The sequence below is a fragment of the Gymnoscopelus microlampas genome (assembly GCF_963454915.1).
Source record: "Gymnoscopelus microlampas genome assembly, chromosome: 17".
Lineage (NCBI taxonomy): Eukaryota > Metazoa > Chordata > Actinopteri > Myctophiformes > Myctophidae > Gymnoscopelus > Gymnoscopelus microlampas.
In genome coordinates, this window is record NC_139954.1 from 33,035,394 (window position 1) to 33,055,668 (window position 20,275).

The 20,275-nt window shown below is 44.4% G+C and overlaps 1 protein-coding gene across 2 annotated transcripts in view; it reads left to right on the forward strand.

Moving 5' to 3' along the window:
• map3k13 (mitogen-activated protein kinase kinase kinase 13) overlaps positions 1–19,854 on the forward strand; it is a 40,117-nt gene extending 20,263 nt beyond the window's left edge. For both annotated transcript variants that reach the window (XM_084085225.1, XM_084085226.1), the window contains exons 3-15: positions 5,464–6,200; positions 8,052–8,235; positions 8,493–8,684; positions 9,235–9,393; positions 9,620–9,778; positions 10,018–10,126; positions 10,450–10,559; positions 10,718–10,834; positions 11,462–11,605; positions 11,952–12,702; positions 12,916–12,986; positions 13,295–13,586; positions 16,374–19,854. In XM_084085225.1, coding sequence (XP_083941351.1) covers positions 5,534–6,200; positions 8,052–8,235; positions 8,493–8,684; positions 9,235–9,393; positions 9,620–9,778; positions 10,018–10,126; positions 10,450–10,559; positions 10,718–10,834; positions 11,462–11,605; positions 11,952–12,702; positions 12,916–12,986; positions 13,295–13,586; positions 16,374–16,475 — 3,057 coding nt within the window. In that variant the 5' untranslated portion in view covers positions 5,464–5,533 and the 3' untranslated portion in view covers positions 16,476–19,854. The remainder of the gene's footprint in view (positions 1–5,463; positions 6,201–8,051; positions 8,236–8,492; positions 8,685–9,234; positions 9,394–9,619; positions 9,779–10,017; positions 10,127–10,449; positions 10,560–10,717; positions 10,835–11,461; positions 11,606–11,951; positions 12,703–12,915; positions 12,987–13,294; positions 13,587–16,373) is intronic.
• Positions 19,855–20,275: the final 421 nt, after the last annotated feature.

The following is a 20,275-nucleotide window of genomic DNA, read 5'->3' on the forward strand; positions in this document are numbered from 1 at the left end:
ACTCGCTATACAGTCCGGAAAGCCTCCTATCTCCGTGCACAGCATGGGTGAAAACAACCCGCGGCTTCTGATTGGTCTTTAGGGGGGGCGGGACCAGTGTTGTTGTCCAATGTAAAACCCGAGTCACTTCCTGACTTGCCTACGTAATTGAAATACGAGTCAAATCGGAAGCTGGCCAGACTGATAAAAAAATCTGCCGAACGTAGTGAATCAGGCTGGATTCCAGGCTAGTAAAATTGGTCCCTCCCATTAACTTTGGAAGCCTATTACGGAAGAACATTATAGACTATTACAATTCTGTGTGATGCGTTTTTAACACATTGGTCCAGAGATCATGTGTGCCAATTATTGTGAGATTTGGACAGAATGTGTAGGAGGAGGAGCAAAAAGTCAGTTTTTAAAGAAATTCAAAATGGTGGAAAATCTAGCTAGATGCAAATGGTCGTGGCCTATATGGGGAGTTGCGTCATAATCCAAGGAATCGAGGGAACCTATGCTTCAAGAGTTATAGGCCAAAATGTAAGGTGGGCTGTTATAGTATCACCATGAGGCCAACTGGTGTAATTATGTTTTCCTGCGTAGGACACTAGACCGTGAATCTCTACCAAGTGTGGTAATTGTAGCTCTTTCTTTCGGTTTCAGAGAGAAAAATACTTGAATGGAAGCTGTCCCCTTTACCCATTCAAAAAATGTCAATGGGGAAATGTAATGAACTAATACATTAATTAAACTAGGAAAAATATTACTTAGCGAAATGCAAGCACATCATTCCAGATTAAACCAGTGAATTTCGACATGTTATGGCTTGTGTTTGTGCTACCAACACTATGGGAGAAGTAGTGTTCCAAAGTTTTGGGGTTCCTCCAGAAATAAAGGTGAACAAACACTATAATGTGTAGCTCCTAGGGGCAACCACACTAATTCATTTAGTTTGAATGGCTGTGTCTGAAGAATGTCTGTCAAACGTGCTTTCTTTTTCTCTCTCTCTTGCCAGTTACAGTAGATGGTCAGTGCACCGAGGCCCAGCCGTGGTCACTTCGGAAAATCCTGTGAATAAATGACTGTGTAAATGACACCAGACCAGAGGCCTTTGTGGATTGGATGCAGACATTATTCATGGGATTCTATGGCAATAGAGATCTTTCATTAGTGATTAATGGCAGAAACGGAGAGAAGCCCATTTCCTATTCTCAGTGTCAGAAATGGATACACAAATTAAGACCACAGCCTCTCCTCTACACACTATAATCCTCAATGTTAATAGAACTCTGAGAGAGTACAAATGTAACCAAATTGGCCTGTAAGGGTCGATTTGGATACATTTGTACACTCTCTGAGTTACAAATGGAAATGTTAAAGAACAAAAAGATTTTTAAAGGTTCAAGCACTATATTCTGATAGTAATCATTGCTGTAGTGTGTTTGTTCAGTAACAGGAGTCTCCCTGTCTTTCCAGCTCTTTAATATACAAAAAATAAATGTTAAGGTGGGTTACCAAATTTCAGCCAATCAGGACAGAGTACCCATGTACGTGTATATATACAGTATGATTGGCAAACTAGTCGGATTGAAAAAGGTGTACTTGTTTTTCAACACCGATGGAGACGCGCCATCTGAAGGGGACTTGAGCCACGATAGGCACTGCTGAGCACGCTTAGGCGAGCGAGTCGTCGTGCCGAACATTGCAAATTCACCTTCAGCCGATTCAGTGCGTCCGAGATTTGTGCCGAAAGGGACAGAATCGTAAATCATCGTCTCGGTACCTCCGAGACTTAATTTCCATTTTGGACGGGGGGCCCCGCCCTGCCACGGGGGAGCGCGGGTGGTGAAAGAGAACGAGCACTCCTTTTTCAATCTGACTGGTTTCCCAATCATACTGTAACATACTGTAGATATTTGCATAGAAAACATTTATTTGTATTTTTTTATTGATTGAATAAAAGTCACGGTGGCACAGAATTATACAAAAGAATACTAAAAGGATAACCCAGGGCTTGTTTCTATTAAGGTCCTGTGTATTCAATTCATCGAGACATTTAAAGACAAACAATAATATGCAAAAAAAAATCGTATATACAAGTAGTAATAAGCAAGAAAGATATGTACGGTAAACGTTGGGGGGGGACATTTTTGGTGAAAAGCTTAGACTTTTTCCTTTTTACAGGGGCCAGTTAAAATTTGCAGCCACTGCAAAGGTGTAGGTGCTCTTTTAGTCCTCCCTGCTTATTATGAGAACAGTGTTTTTTTAATAGAGTTTGAGTGGCCTAATGGGGTTACAGGGGTTAGTATGATTGCCTGTCTGTGCATGCTCCTGTGTGTGTGTGTGTGTGTGTGTGTGTGCACACACTCGCACATGTGTATGCATGCATGCTCCTGTGTGTGTGCATGTATGCATGCATCTTCATGCACGGGTGTCTTTCCATCCGCTCGAATATGTCCGCCCACCATGGCCCACGTCAGAAGCCCGGCTCTGAGGCGCGTCCGTGGGGTGGAATTACAGTGTGGGGCCCTGTACTCGCACGGGTCGGTTGTCTCGACTGTGGAAGGGAAGGATTTATCGGATACCTGAGAGAGCTGTTCTCTCCTTCCCCCTGCACTCTCAGCAGCCTGCTAAGAGAAAGGCTTGCATTATAGATGAGCTGCTGGCAGTCACTCCACTCTCACAACGCTCAGGTTACCCCCAGCAGATACAAATGCACGCATGCACGCGCACACACACACACACACACACACACACACACACACACACACACACACACACACACACACACACACACACACACACAACCCAGGCACAAGATGTCCAGAGTCTATGCTCTAGTCTGGATGTCTATATACTTACTTGAGCGTGGGTGTCCTGCACCGAAATTAACTGATATACAAGTTCACAACACGCCTCAGAGATTATAGATTGTAATTTTTCGGTGCGTGTCACCGGTGCACAACTAAGAATAAATCACCCTTAGGCATTGTTTGGCAGCTGTCCAGTTATGGTCATGAGACTGGTTCAGCTGAATTTGATTACGCTTGTGCATGTTGCCAAGTGGGCAAAATGTGTGTTCATAGCCGTCGCAATTTCAGAGCCATTGCACCACAATGGAAACAAGTCCCCAGGACCTTTTTTGTGTTATCCTTTTAGCCTTATGTCTTACTGTACCACATGCTGTTTGCATTTCTGACTAATATAGTATTCAATCAATCAAAAAAACTACATACAGTCCTGTGTCTGTTACACTCTCAGGGTTAAATTAACACTGAGGATTTTACCGTGCAGTGTAGACGGGGTGCGTTTTAATTGGATTTAGGATTGTGCCACGTTACACAGAGCCTGCTCTCCCTTTCCACTCTGCTCTCCGTCTCTCTCTCTCTCTCTCTGTCTCTCTCTATTTCTCTCTCTCTCTTCCCTTGTGGACTTCGGTTCCAGCTGTACTGAATGTATGCTGATCTCTCTCTCACCATCACCCTCACTCTGTGTTGCTTGCTCTTAATATTTCCTAACTGCACCAGTGTGCTCCTTTCTTCCATTCAGTTCAAATTTTATTTGGTTTCAGAGCGGCCTCAGGGGATTTAAATGAAAAAGTTGGGTCATTTACGCTGACATTTATTCAGTGCCGCCATGTGTTTTGACTTTTCTTTTCATAGATTGGTAAATAAGCACAGTCAGACTGAGGATAAATAGCCATCTGTTTGTCTGTAAACACACAGGGTGAGCTACAGTCACAACCAATTAAAAGTGGCAGCGCAGCAAAGTGGGGTAGGCGGTTGACCATTGGATGGCAAAGTTCAGTTGTTTTCTTGGCTGCTTCAGTGGTTTAAAACCATGTAGTAGATCATTAGGAATTGGCATGTTTTTGCTTTGCAGAGGTGAGTGATATGAGAGTGGAATGCCCCCCCCCCCCCTACACACACACACACACACACACACACACACACACACACACACACACACACACACACACACACACACACACACACACACACACACACACATAGATTCCTTTTGGAATGTATGTTTCCACTGGCTGACAGATTTGTAAATATTTACATCATATCAGCCTGTTTGCCATGTCAACCTTTTGTATGTAGTGTAAAAACCTCTGAGAAATACCCAAATGGACCTGGTCCATTTAGCAGATCTGCAAGATCTACAAGCTCACAATGCGTTATATTGCGTTGTGTTGTGAACACGTAGATCTGCTATTTTTGCAATTTGTTGGAAGAATTTTGCCTATAATGACATGCCCAAAATAGGGACGCCATGGTTAATGTGGTTAATGCCACATGGTACAAAGAGGGAGTGGTAGCTAGCAGTGCTAGCTACTGTAGTGCTTGTTTCGTCAATGTGTATCCATGCCTTGTTCATGCCCCACTGTGTTGATGTGTGGTCAGCGTCTGAAAACAGCACTTATGCTGTAGCTTCGTTGGCCTGTCCTGGGGAGGGAAGCACCTATGCAGGGGTGCAGCTAGAAATCTTGTATAATAATATCAGTTAAACTGAATGTGGGGTGCACTGATTCACCTATTTATACGAGTGCTTTATTTTTTTGTATGAGCCGATGCAGAGTACGAGAATTTTCATGCAAACAAATTAGCATTTTAGCTTAAACGTTTACTGAGAAGGATTTGCGTGCTTGTAGTAGCAGAAACAATTATACTACTCAATCATTGCAGCTGCTCCACACTATTGCAGGCATCAGGGTGTTTGGTTGCTCTGTGATCCCTGTGTATTTAGACTCTTATCAGAACTCCCTTTTTGGAGAGCTACCTTTCTGCCCCTGTCCCCCGGTTCAGCACTGACTTGCATAACAGTAGCCAGCAGATTAGGATGTTTCGATTTTTCTTCCTGGTAGCAGAATGCACTGGACTGTAGATTAACTGGTGTGTTTCGCTGTGCAACTGGATGCAGGCCTTTGCGTTGGCCGGCCCAGTCGGTTAACCGTTATGCAGTGAGAATAGGCCGTGCGTGCCAGATGTTCCGCTCTCAGCGGACCTAATACAAAGCGTTTTTTTAAATCCCCACCAATGAGCCAATACATATTCACACGCTGTAGAACACAGTCCTGACATGGCAGACAAGACATAAATAGTGATATTCTGTGAAGACAATGTGAGGCTGAACAAAGCGCATGCGCGCACAGTTTTTGTACTGTACTGCCACACTACTCTTAAACTGTTATTCAATCAGGGTTTAAAACCATAACTACTACGTTTGGAAATTAAAATGTTGTCGTTCATCACATCAAAAGCTGCACTGAGATCAAGCAATATACTGTACCCACAAGCATTGAGTTATCAATTGATGTAATCCAGCTATCTGGCATTTGTGTCATTGTGGTGCAAGTTGAATGACCAGAGCTATAACCATGCTAGTACATTGTAGCGTGGGACCACCCTGAACTATTGCGATGCACAATTTGTTATATGCTTATTAATGTCTTATTATCCCTCTCTCTCAATTCCACAGGTGACTTGCCCCAGTATCCAGGCAGACCAGCGTGTTAGGAACACGCCCCTCCCACATCGCCGGGCAGCCCATGCACATGCACGGCACCATGGGTAGCTCCCCTGAGGTGCTCTCCTGGACCTCCTGCCCGAGCCTGCTGGTGGGCAAGCTGAAGGAGGAGCTCAAACTCACGGTGGTCGGGGACACCATGAAGAAGTCTAATGTGCCCAACGCCCCCCAGCAACCCCAGCCGCCTCAGGCCCCTCCCTCTAACCCACCCCCCCAGATCATCACCGATCTGGCCCCTCCGACACACCTGGCCGTTCCTCCGCAGACACCGCAGCCCCTGGGCCAGGACGAGGGTTCAGTTCTGGGCGGAGGAATAAGCACCCCCAACACAGCCCTGAGCGAGGACTCGATGCGGAGTGAAGGGGGACACTTTGACAACAGTGTGCTCCAGCTCCAGGAGCAGGACAATGAGGAGGCTGTGTCGCCGGCCTCCTGTGACCATGTGGGCTGTGGCAGTGGAGGGGAGGAGGGCACGGGCGAGGGGAACTGTCCCATGGACCACAGCGGAGGTGGTCGGCAGAGCCACCACCACCACCACCACCACCCACATCCCGACGACATCAAGCTGCACTTCCACAGAGCAGGGCCTGGGTCGGGGGGCTTCCTGGAGGGGCTGTTTGGCTGCCTACGTCCTGTCTGGAACATTATAGGGAAGACCTACTCCACAGAGTACAAGTTGCAGCAGCAAGGTCAGTTCCTGCTACTGTCTTTAGGGATTGATATGCATGGACCTAATTCACACTGAGGCCATTTTGTTCTCATGTTATACTTTGTTATACATTATGCCATTCTGTAATTTAGGTTACACCACGCCGAATATAATGTAAGAACAAAATGCCCGCCATGTGAATATGGTCAATTGTGTTCAAAACTTATCTTCAACTTCACTTCATTTATCTCACAAGTTTACAAGTGTAAAGATTGGGTGAAATATTTTTTTTACTTGCTTGCCACACATTTGCCCTTCTCTAAGCCCCACCCCCCAATACCGATTGTCCAATCCTAGCTTAGCAACCGTTGCCATCTGGCATATGGCCTGGCATGCTCCCGTCACATGACATGGCTGTCAATGTGAAATAGCCATCACACACACAATATTTTTTTCAACATTAATAGCAATAATAGGAATACCACAATAACACTACGGTGCTGGGGGACCAGCAACAGTGATTTCATCTACTCAGAGCGGTTGGAGGGGGCCTGTTTCATCCCTTTCCCCAAGATGAAATCAGCACTGGAAACGCCAAGGCTATAGCTGTGTTGCTGAACAAACTCATACACATCTTAACACACATCTTTTTTATCGGGAAAATTGCATGACTCACCCGGTTTCTCCCTCTTTCTTTGGTAGTGATATTTGCCTGTATTATGTTTGTTTAAATAGTATAGCAATCATGCACATTTTTACAATGTATTACTACTGCAATGTAGACTACTGCAGGTCTTGTTGATGAGATTTAGAAGAGATTTAGAAGCTCTGGCTCCAAAAATGATTGATTATTTGTGTAGGAAAATCTGTGATTTCCAATGCAAGTCAATGGATGTGTAGCGCTGTTTGCCAGACCTGGTGGTGAGGGTGGAGCTTTAGCAAAGGGTGAATTGTGGTTAATTATAATCAATTCATTAATAAAATAATATAGTAATGAGAATAGAGGGGGGGGGGGGGGAATCAAATATCAATCCTAGTTCTCCTGCCCTTTTAATACCACTCCACTCCCTTTCTCAAATGCCTCTCCCATTTCTAGCGATACTAGAGAAACTGTAATTGACTAGGCCTTCCCTGGCCGAGCGTATTGGCTGCTGTATGTGGGGCGCTACAGCTGTCCATTTGAATTGGGGTCAGGGTAAAGGTGAGGCCTCACTCCCTCTTCGGGGGCTGCCCGGCGTAGCTGGACGCGCAGCCTACAAGTTATGGTCAGACATAATTGGGTTAGGCCCTGTGGTTGGTCAGCTGGCATTCCTCTGTGCTCCAATAGCAGTAGTGCGTGTTCAGCAGCACAGCCTCTCCTCCACATTTGTTCCATAACCACATAACAAGGATGGAACAGGATGTGACTCATGTCCTCAATGCATGGACACACTTATGGCTTTTTCATGCGAGGCCTTCAGTTTATTTTTGGCTTTTTCATGCGAGGCCTTCAGTTTATTTTTGGTTGGTGTGGTTTGCTCATAATGTGGCATATCTCCCTTAATTATGTTACCTTATGTGTTTTTCTACTTAATAGATAAAACACAATATAGACTAACAAGGTTTATCTAATGAAAACCAAATGATAACAGCTACATTATGAGAGGTTTCTTTTTTTTATATCATTGTACATGCTGTCCTGTACTCACTGGCCTGCTAGTGTCTCTTAATTCAACCACTTAAGCCCTATATACTCTTATCATATGACAAATAGTGAAAATAGCCTTGTAGATGCATATCATCTACAAGGTTTTGAGCTTGTAGATCTGTAGATTGCTGTTTTTGAAATAGTATTTTTTTAAATGTGAAACATTCTTAATGTGTTGGTGACATTTTCCATCTGTGCATCCAGACATGTGGGAGGTTCCGTTTGAGGAGATCTCGGAGTTGCAGTGGCTGGGCAGCGGGGCTCAGGGAGCCGTCTTCCTGGGCAAATTGCACTCCGAGGAGGTGGCCATTAAGAAGGTGCGCGAGCAGAAGGAGACGGACATCAAACACTTGCGAAAACTCAAGCACCCCAACATCATCGGTTTCAAGTGAGTCTGTGATCACCTCGTGTGTTTTTAGGCTCATTTCACTACTTGCTATGATGACAAATACTCAACACACAACTGCAACTGCACTGTGTGGCCCTCTCACATTACACGTCATTAGGGACAGAATGCCTGTCACACCTGCCCTTTGTATTTGAAGTTAGGCTAGCAAGCGTCTGATAAGAGACAAGGAAATAATTGCCATCGTGTTTTGTAATTTGTTTAAATTCTGTTTCTCTCTGTGTGTTTTTCCATGTTAGGGGGGTGTGCACCCAGGCTCCATGCTATTGCATCATCATGGAATACTGCGCCCAGGGCCAGCTGTACGAGGTTTTGAGGGCAGGACGGAAAGTCACTCCCAGGCTTCTAGTGGACTGGGCCTCGGGCATCGCCAGTGGCATGAACTACCTACACCTCCATAAGATCATCCACAGAGACCTCAAGTCCCCCAAGTGAGTGACACATCGTCTGATTAGCCAATGAGCTGCAGAGGACGATCCCAGTTATTTTGTTTCACAAGTTAAAATATGTTTTAGTTCATCAATTTGCACATGGGCTACTATGACGAATGTGCTAAAGCTGAGGAAAGGCAGCCCTGTGTGTGTTTTTGGTCTCCAGGGGTAAAGCTGCAACAACTCAGTCAGTTGACTCTTAGCCAGTCTGTCTGTCTGAGCTGGAATGTCATTTTCAGTATTAAGAAAACACCAGCCGTTAGCCCTTATAGCGAGTCTATAAGACACAGTGTCCTGGCTTGTCCAGCCCATGGCCCTCACTTTATCCCCATTACCCTAATCAATATCATTATGCTGCGGCAGCGCTAAAGTCAGCAGAATGGTAACAGACTGAGTCTGCTGGATAGGTCACTCTCCCTCCCCCAGAAGGATGATTCAGACACAAAGATCTGTGACAGTCTAAGTCTTTTGTTCTGGTGACTAAATAATAATGATTACATTTGAAACACCTTCAAGACATCTTATTTTCTTGTGTGTGCGTGTGTTTTAGTGTTTTGGTGACCAGCAACGATTTTGTGAAAATCTCTGACTTTGGAACATCCAAGGAGCTCAGCGATAAGAGCACTAAGATGTCATTTGCGGGTACAGTGGCATGGATGGCCCCAGAAGTGATCAGGAATGAGCCTGTGTCTGAGAAAGTAGACATCTGGTAAGTGAAACTAGCAAATTACAGCTATCGATTTGAAATTGCAATACATTTCTCATTCTAGCTGCAAGAGAAAGAGAAACAGCAGGTTGATAATTGCATAATCCACACTTGATCTCACTGGTCATATTTCAGAGAGGTTTGTGGCCTAATGAGGGGGACTGTGAGGAAATCAAAGTTCTACTGCTCAGTGTATTAGAAGTTGTGTAACCTTGCTTGTGCGACGCAGGTCGTTTGGCGTCGTATTATGGGAGCTGTTGACAGGAGAGATCCCCTACAAAGACGTGGACTCTTCGGCCATCATCTGGGGGGTCGGCAGCAATAGTCTCCACCTACCTGTCCCTTCCACCTGCCCCGATGGCTTCAAAATCCTCATGAAACAAACATGGTGAGTTAATTTTAGATTACTTGCAAATGCCATACAAGTATATTTATTTATCATTATTCTGTGGTAATATTAATGTTAATTATTATATACAAATGTATGAGTGCTGCTTCTCAAGTGCTACTAATAATATAATATATTTTGTTAAATTCACAGTAAAGCTCAATGAGAAAATTGCTGGTCCCTAACAGTAGCTGTGTGCATAACATGTACCCCCTGCCATCTCCATTTGTTTCTACCAGGCAAGGAAAGCCAAGGAACAGGCCATCATTTCGTCAGATCCTGCTACACTTGGACATTGCTTCTGCTGATATTCTCGGAACCGCTCAGGAGACCTACTTCAAGTCCCAGGTCTGCTGCACGACTACAGCGTACAAGCACATCAGCTTTTGTATAGGCTATAGGGTTCAAGATAAGATAATGATTTTTAAAGATAAGTCTGGTATGCAAAAGCATAGCGTTTCAACTGCTGTTCAAGAACTTCAAGCTCTGTATCTTAAAATGTTTTAGATAACATTGTTCTTTTTTTTTGCGCACACCCTTGAGTTGAGCTAGTCTGAAAGCATTTCTCTGACCATTGACTGTGTGTGTGTGTGTGTGTGTGTGTGTGTGTGTGTGTGTGTGTGTGTGTGTGTGTGTGTGTGTGTGTGTGTGTGTGCGTCCGTAATTTATAGTCCGAATGGAGGGAAGAAGTGAAGAAACACTTTGAGAAGATCAAAAGTGAAGGCACCTGCATCCACAGGTTGGATGAAGAGCTGATCCGACGCAGGAGGGATGAACTCAGGTATTAAGTCATGTAAGCTTATACGCGCTTACCCAAAGCGCCTTACAGTGTCATCTGGATGTAGCTTCACTATTTTGTACTAAACAGTGTTGATTTGAAACAGATTTGAGAGTCATTTGAAATTGAGAGTGCATTCTTGTATCTCCCGATCCTCTCAGGCATGCATTGGACATCCGGGAACACTATGAGAGAAAACTGGAGAGAGCCAACAACCTCTATATGGAGCTGAGTGCCATCATGTTGCAGCTGGAGGTCCGGGAGAAGGACCTGATGAAGTAAGTACACTGATAAACCCCTTACTGCTTTGCAAACTATCCTCTCTTACCTTTATCCTAATCCATTATTGGGACGCTCTGTACCCATTGTTTGTGTAGTTATTTTCAAATGCCATGGACTCTGCTCTGTGCCAATTAGACTGACTGCTAATTACCATGATTATAACTGCCTAGTAAGATGACCTAAATCATATTCAGACTACAGCCACTTACTGTGAGTTATAGTCACTAGACCATACACGGTGAAGGGCGCAGGCAAAAATAGTTGCAAACGTGGGGTTATTGCAGGTCCTGGCGCGCGGTCCCCCCCCCCTCGCGTGTCCCGTCGTGCCGCCCCCCCTCCTCCCCATCGTGGGTGCCGTCGTGGCACCCGTCGCGGTCACCGCTCCCCACGGGCAACCCACGGTACATTCTTTTGTACATTAATGAGCATCTTTTGAGAACCCTGAGTTTCACAGACATGCATTAAGCATAGTCCTAAAATAGGTTCTCTCATCCAAGGAAAACACCATTTTAAAAACTCATATCAGTCTATCATTGGGCTTTAATGAAGAAAGCACTTGGCTCTGTATGTCCTTCACTGTCCTGCAGTATCTCCCAACTAATGCTGTTGTCACCTCTCTGTAGGAGAGAACAGGCGGTGGAGAAGAAGTATCCAGGCAACTACAAGCGCCACTTGGTCAGGCCCATTGTTAGGCCCAACGCTGTGGAGAAGCTCATCAAAAAGAAAGGAAGCATGTCCCATAAACCTGGGATGCCTCCCACCAAAAGGTTTGAGCCCTGGCATTCTGAACACATTTCTATAGGAGAAAAAACATTTAAGCCCTTTGGCAATAATTCCCTGTTGTTGCTGCTCTGCACATGTCAGAATTTGCAGATTCATCAAGATAGGATTTACATACAGTACACACACTAATCCATACAGTAATCCCCAAAAGCCCAGGAAAGTAAGACAAATTGACCTCGATTTCAACTCTCATTATGTTCCAGTTAAGTCGTGTGCCATATACTGTTCAGCATCATTGGCCAATTCTTAACACAAGAATGTAACAACATACCGGTAGGCATAATTACCTGCCTCTTGTGCATTAATATTGCCCATTGTACTCCTATCCAGGCCGGACTTGCTTCGCTCTGATGGTATCCCGAGTGTTGATCCCCTCCCCTCCCCGTCACCCTTATCTGGAAGCCCCAAGGTCTCCACGCCTCCTGGCAAGGCCCGCTACCGGAGCAAACCTCGCCACCGCCGCGCCAACAGCAAAGGCAGCCACAGTGAGTTTCCTGGGATGCTGAAGCCTGGTCCTGGGGCAGCAGAGGAGACCCAGCCCCTCGACGGGGAGCACTACCACTATCATCTCCATCACCTTCATCACCACCACCCACCACCAGATGGCCCCCTCCTGCCCTTGAAGGGCCGTGTGGAGGCCATCGCCAACTGTGCCAACAATTTGCGTTATTTCGGCCCAGCTGCCGCCCTCCGCAGCCCCCAGACAGATCACCTGCAGCGGCGCGTCTCTGGCTCCAGCCCGGACCTCATCTCCACCGCTGTGGATGCGGCCTCCCGCCAGCGAACCACGTCCACCGGTTCCGATCCCATTCCAGGTAGTGGTGCGGGTTCTCTGTGCCCCTGCTGCCAGGCCCACCCCCTCCCTGGCTGCATGCACTGTCAGGAGACCCCTCCTGCCTCCAGCCACCCAGAACCGCCCCTCCACTCTCTGCTCGGCACCCAGGAGGGGACACCGTCCACACCGGCAGCGCCTGGCAGGGTCCCCGACCCCGCTGCTGACGGAGAAGACGCAGAGAAGGCAGAGCCGCAGGAACAGGAGGCGTCCTCTGGATTGCCCCGCACAATTAGACCACTCAGGAAGGTAAGTACACAGACAGCTATGGCTGGCCTTAAATCAATGAGATTGTGTGTGTGTGTGTGTGTGTGTGTGTGTGTGTGTGTGTGTGTGTGTGTGTGTGTGTGTGTGTGTGTGTGTGTGTGTGTGTGTGTGTGTGTGTGTGTGTGTGTGTGTGTGTGGCAGTGACCGACCAGTGAAACTATGATGGATTAATAATCATAATTGCTCCTCTATCAGGGTGGTGATGAGTCGTCTGAAGAGGAGGAGGGGGAGGTGGACAGTGAAGTGGAGTTTCCAAGGAGACAGAGGTAATAGCTGCGTTAGCATTAACATTTTGCTCACATGGATTTAACGCAACTCATTCAGACGGATATGATATTTTAGAATTCCCAGTACCAGTCAGATAACAACCACTGAATGACAACAATCTCTGAAAATAATTACATTAAATATTCCCCTACTGTTTGTCTCTGTTCTATTGGAAATGGCTCCTTTCTCTTGTCTCATCCTTTCTCTCTGTCTTCCCTCTCCTACTTTTTGCCTATTTCTGTCCTTCTTTCCCCTTTACCCCTTGTCCTTATCCATTTCCCCTTGCCTTCTCTTTACGTTCCCATAGACCTCACCGCTGCATGAGCAGCTTCCAGTCTTACTCCACCTTCAGCTCAGAGAACCTGTCTGTGTCCGACGGAGAGGAGGGCAACACCAGCGACCACTCCCACAGCGGGCCCCTGGAGCGGATGAGCACCAGCCAGGAGGAGCACCTGGACGAGCTGCTGTCACACACGCCAGACATCCCCATTGACATCTCCACACAGTCAGACGGCCTGTCTGACAAGGAGTGCGCCGTACGCAGGGTCAAGACCCAGATTTCTCTTGGCAAACTGTGCTCTGATGACCACAGTTTTGAGGTCAGACAATAAGGCCTTGTGAAGTTTTAGTTTATTTTATTTTTTGCATAATGTTTTTTTGCATACATTTCATTGCATAATTTAGGTTGGGACAACTTGGGAGCACTGTAGTTGTGGATGGTGGGGGCAGTGTCAACGAAGAAATCTCACTTGAAATAGATGTAAATAGATGCATTTAAGAAAAAAACATAAACTATTGAAGGTCAACTGAGACACATAGTGATTGAAGATTTGTGTTGGAGTGAAACAATGTAATAAGGGAAATTAACTAGTTGCTGTATTTGATGTTTAGCTTAACGTTGCAAAATGGGTGACTCGCTAAGGTTGCTTGTAGCAGGATGACCAAAATTGAATGCTCCTCTGGTCTAATGCACAGAAAAGGAAAGCTCTGAATATAAAGAAACTTGGAGGATACGAAGTATCTTGTTTTCTAGAGTTTCACCGAAGGGGGTAATAGGTGACATTCCTTTTGACAAGGAGGGGATGAATACATTCGAGGGAATTACATGAGTGGTGGATACCTGGAGGTTTTTGTCCTATTGAGAGGGTGAAATGCAATTGCAACTATCAGTCATGATATTGTGAATGTGTTAAGTTGCCGCAGAGAGTCTTCAGTACAAGAGGTGCTATGCTTTTGGGCATGCTGCAGTGGTATGTAGGACAGATATGAGATGCAGGTGATGTGGGTAATAAGGGTGTTGTGGCCTGAGGTTGTGTGAGTTATAGATGGAGGAAGCAAAGTGCATTCAATGAAGCAGACTCTATGCGATGTCCCCTGAAGAAAAGAGAAGCAAAATTGACAACTGAGTAGATTATATATGCAGAAAACAAGTATGACCAAAGTCATAATAAAGCCGCATGTGGCAGGCATTTTTGGCCCCAATCTTTTCATAGACCTGATTACTTGTTTTTTGGATTGCTTGTTTCTCTCGCCAAACCTGGCAACATTTAGCGTCGCAAATGAACGCTCTAATGTTTTTTATATAAGTGGTGGCAACATTTTGTGACACCACACGGGTCTTCCCAACAATAGCTAAGATTGAAGTCAGTGTGAACATGGGCAAATAATAACTTAATAGCCAAACTAGGTCTAATGAAGCACGCTAGCATTTAGGCTAACCATCCTGGCTGAAGCTGTCTCCCTTTCTCTCTCTCTGCTGTGTAACTCCGTGCGTTGCCTTGTTGTGATTTCTGTTCGTCCATGCTGGCCCCTAATATGGTGCGCTTCCGGGTGGTTCAACCTAACTTAACAATGAGGATCGTTCTGATTGGATCCCTTCCCAACTAGTCCCTCAAAAAGAGTAATTCTGATTGGATCTCTTCTCCATTCGTCCCGCCCTAACATTTTCGTCTCGTCTAATTCGTTGACTAACGTGTCCATTACATTTTCGTCTCCCCATTGGCTTAAAAGGGGAGCTTAAACGGGGGGAAGTGTGATGGACAGCCAGGACAGCCAATGGGACTTAGGTGTCGACACTTTTGACTCAGGTGTCGACATTTTTCACTCGGGTGTCGGAAAGAGACTGGTGCTGTTTATAGAGCCGACGCTAGCGCATGCGGCTAAAAAGTATACAGTATACAGGTATAGGTATACAGTATAGGTAGGTATGGATAAGTGTCATTGCTGTTACAGCTAGTTTTATTTATTTTACGTTATGGTAGTGACAGGAAAAGAAGGAGAGTTTTGAGGGTGGAGGAACTCAAGTCATTCCAGGACCTAGAGAATAGATAGGAATTTTCCATAATTATTCCTCAAAATAGTGAAATCCCCAAAAGAACATAGATGTGTCTACACTGCTAAGAAGAATACCCGTAAATAAGATGTGGCACAAAACCACCCCAAGTCTACAGTAGTGGTGGTCATTGAGTAAAACAACAAAACAATATACTGTATATATATACTGTATAGTATAGTAGACTTTATATTGAGGCCATGATTCACTAATCCGCTGAACGTCACTAGCTGTTTCCTGTTGTCAATGTCTCCAGTTTGAGCTGACACCGGTCAAGTTGACTAAGTATAGAGGATTTGATTAAGTGAGATGTGGCACTTTAGCTTGTGCTCATTGGTCAGCTGCCAATCAGCCCAAAGGCTTGATTGATTGATTGATGCTTTTACTGACCAAAGAAATGCATATGACCATATATTTGAACATATCTGTGAAAAGGATAAAACACCAAAAGGCTCAAACGTATTGCCATTGTGGTCCTTTGATTGCAAATGTGTGTGTAAACTGAGTTCCATGTGTTTGGTGGGGGGCTGATAACAGTTATCACCTCTAGGGCCTCTAGAGCTTCATAAAGTCTTTATTCTTCAGCCTTTATTTGCCCTGGGAGAAAGAAGTGATAAAAGCACAGAGAGGGTTTAGGCAGAAACGAATGCCTGACACACCTCTACTCTTTACACCCCATTTTCCTTATTCCTGTAACTTTCTTTCTTTTTTTTTTTTTTTTTTTGGCTTTTGTATGCCTTTATTAGAGAGGGATAGGGAAAAGTAGGCTGACAGGAAATGGGGAGAAAGATGGGGGGGTGACACGCAGCAAAGGTCGTCAGGAACGGGAGTCGAACCCGCGGCACGCTGTCAGGCCGGCATTGCAGCCTAGGGTGCCTGGACCGCCACGCTGCGGCCCAGGCCTCCTGTAACTTTCTTTTCTCTGATATTTACACTGCCTTGAATCAGAACGTTGAATCTGCCCTGTAATAAATGTATTTTTGAGCATAAGTTTGATCTGTAACACTGAATATATACTAAGATCTCACTGTCTTTTCGACTGTGTTCCCTGCAGAATCCACTACAGTTTGGTGACTCTGATTGTGACTCTTCAGAAGCGGAATGCTCTGATGCCACCATTAGGAACAACAAACAGGGGGCCCCATCCTCATGGTGAAATCCCCAGTGGGCTCTACTTTCTCTTTGCCTGGAGGCTATTGTAACCCACTCAGCCCTACAGGAACTACAGCAATAAGAGGACCACACTGTAAACAACGCTTCCCATGGCAAAAACATCATGCAGTCGCTCTTAGATCCAACCCTGTTCTTGTCACCACCTGCCCCCATTTTCAACCCAGCATCCAGGCAACCAAAAGGCAGGGATTCCCTTTTGAATGATATTGTACAGTAGATCGTGTAACATTCATAATTTATTTTTCTCTGAGTTTTGAGGGAAAATCAGGAACTCTGTACATTCTCTGAGACTAACAAAATACAAACAAACAAAACAACAAAAGACACAAAACTGAGCATGGGCTGACTGTGTGGTGGTGAGAGATCGAGAGTGAAGATGATGATGAAGATTATGAATGAAGATGATGAGGAGGGGAAGGATGCAGTGAAGAAATTATCCTCTGGACACCTGTGAGGGTCATGTCATTATGGTGCGTGTCAAATATGTCTAATGTCTATCAGTAAGCGCTGGTCTCTCAGGTGACTGACCCATGCTTATGGTGTCATAAAAAGTATTCTGATGTAGGTCGAAAGAGTGGCTGTGGTCGTTGTAAGATTTTCAATGCATTAGATCAATCCCCCTACCCACCCACCCACCCACTAACCAGCACTCTCTGATTACAACAGAATGACTTAATTGCTTTATCATGAGTTTACAGTACAAACCCCCAGAACGTGCTCCCTGCCCTGGCTAGCAGTGTACCAGGGAGACATGAAAAAAGTCCAAACACCAGCATGAACATCCTGTCTCATCCACCCTGACCCTCCCAGCCCATCTCCCCTTTGTTGGCCAACCACGGTATGCATCTAGTCATCAGGATTCCTGCTGAAACATCCTAGCATGTCTGATTTGGCTCGTACGTGCAAAGGCTGCCAGAAGACTGCATGAGTGGACAACCTACGTAGAGGAGAGGAGACACAGACCCAGCTCACAATAAGGAAAATAATAAATAAAGAGAGACATTTCTCTCCCAGGTTCCAAGTGTGACCCAACTCATCCTTATCAGAGACATACCGACATGATCATCATCATTAATCAGATGTCATGAGCAGATCAAATGTCAGTGTTCATGAATATGAAGCCTTTCCTCTTCACATGACTGTGATGGTTTCAAGTCTCATCTCAGGATTGCTCTAGAACTGTGAGAAACCAGACTGGACCAATTGTGTGTTTGAATGTTTTTGAGTGGCATATTATTATGGACCATGCAGGTATATTAAAACGTCTTAAGGATAGCCTTGTTCTTCAACCCTTTATTGTGGTAATAGACATTAATGTTATTTAGCGGAGTAGAGCGTTTTAGTTGCCATTATGGTGCAGTATCCTTTTTTGTACAAAAAAAAGAAAGAAAAAAAAACTAGGCCCAACACTCTCCCATTTTCAATTTTCTAGCAGGGTAATACAGTACGATAGAGTTGTGTGTTTGTGGCAAGGCACTAACTGCACCGTCGAAAGTACAGGCACCTAATTGATTCCTTTGTTGTAATGAATGAACAGCAATAACGTAGCTTGATGCTCAGGTGAAGGATTGTTTGCTCAGGACAAGAGGTGTCTAGCTGGCTGGGCACAACACAGAGTGACTAGTGACAAAAGACAACAATTTATGGCTATTAGCTTATGAATACTTATATTTTTAAACTGTCCTTTTTTCTGTGAACTTGCCTTTTCCTACGTTGATGCTCAGGTTTAAGTTGTTGAATGAGAGTAGGAGTAATATATCAATCTCCTCTAGATGGCGACAGCTACAGTGAATTGTTTTGCCTTGTTTTGTGTAAATGTAATGATTTCATTCCTTCTATCCTCAGCCAGTGACATGAGCACCGTGCTGATGCACTGAGCACTGTGTTCATGGAATCCTAGCAATATAACTTTTTTTTAAATCTTGTCATATTTGAAAGGGGATACTGCATCTTTGGGAGCTATAAGGTATTTTTCCTTGTCCCAGTGTTTGTCATCCATCTAGATCATTGTGTAGTTAGAATAGCAAGTCAGGGTTGAAGTTAACAAGTTAATGTCAAATGTATACATGTCATAATTGAAGTGTGTGGAGTCGGCTGTGATTCAATGTAAGGAATATAAGCCAGAGACAAGGCCACAGAGCAACCAGTCCGCTCTTGGTTTTCAACGACCTCATCTCAGTGTTAGCTTCTCCTGTATATAAGCATCTGTAAAATGTAATGTGACTTGTTTTCTGTCTTCTCCAAACGTATCTTACAACAAGCTTGGGGCCTCTTGTTGCTGACTGGCCAACTGGCTGTCCACAAGTAGCAAGCTATTTAAATGATCCTCATCTGTTATTTCATCAGTATTGAACATTGCATTGGGGTGTGATTCATAAAAACTGGGTTCATTTTGAAAGTCTGTGGGAGGCCAGTAAACTTTTGCTTCAAAGCTGGATGGAGATGCTTCCCACTGGTACTGAATACACCTGAGAGTCTGTCCATGTTCAACCTTCTCATGTTTACGAGTGAAATGTTATAACCTAGTGTAATATAATTACTGGGAATTAGACCAAGCTGATAACAGCATTGTCTTTCTGGCATATATCCCGTGAGGTATGATTGTTGTAAAGTTTAAATTATTTTGAGGTTTTTGCTTTTTTCGTTTTGTTTTTCTTTTGTAGCTGGTCTACATGATTATGGAATTAATTTATTATGAATGAATGACTGGGCATGTTTAGTGTTGTTTTTAATTTCAGGCAGCTTTAGAAATGTTATGTCTCGGGTTAGTTCTCATGATAAGTATTATGAAAAGAAAGCACAACAAATGGGTATGGGAAGCGGACAGTATTGTGAAGCATAAAAAGGCATAATCACAGCATTGATCTGGTCATCTTATCTTTTAAACATTTTTTGGAGTATCTTATGTCTTTTACTTGTCTTAAATCCTGAAAACTCATCAATTAAAGTCTTGTGTAGAACTTGTCTTTGATATCATTCGACATCAGGTTTGGATCTTGCTGGCTTTACAATTATGCACAGCAACATCAAGTTTTCCTAAAGATTATGTCTTGATATAGGCTATAAGGCAGTCTACGAGAGACATGTATAATGCAGGTTCTGTCAATTCTGCAGTGATCTGTCCCTATTCTTAACCAAAATACCAATTACTTGAGTTTCTGTGCAAGTGACTCTTAACTGTAGAACATAATTTTTGCTTTGTCCTATACCAAACATCTGTTTCTTTGTCACTCTCATATTTCCAATTCCTTCTCCTCTTGAATGGCATTATGATCAACCAATCCTGACAATGTTCTGTATTATTCTGTGTACAGTGCAATGGTTATCCGGGAGAATAAAATCAGAGCAAACAACTGCATGGAATAAACGCTGATGTACTGTACCAAACATCCTGTGGTCTCTGTCTGTCTGTTTTCTAAAGAGAAACAACTTCAGTTAATTAATTGTCAGTTAATTTCTTTTAATGCATTTTGTGAAGGATAGATAGGCTTCTTATTTGTAAGCATAAGTGAGTATCTCCCATAGCCGGAAAAGACTGGCATCATTCACCTGAGGGTGTTACCTGGGCAAAAGAGATAATCAAGGTCAGCAGGGCAGGAAAGGAGGGTGTCTCCATCAGTCTGTTTTACACACATTACAAGCCTAGGATATACAGATCTACAAACTCACAATGCATTGCGATGCGACACTCTGTAAGCTTGTAGATCTGCTATTTCACAATTTTGGTGGTTAACCGCACATAATCTCCAAATTATACATTGTTAGCGTACTGGATACAGGGGG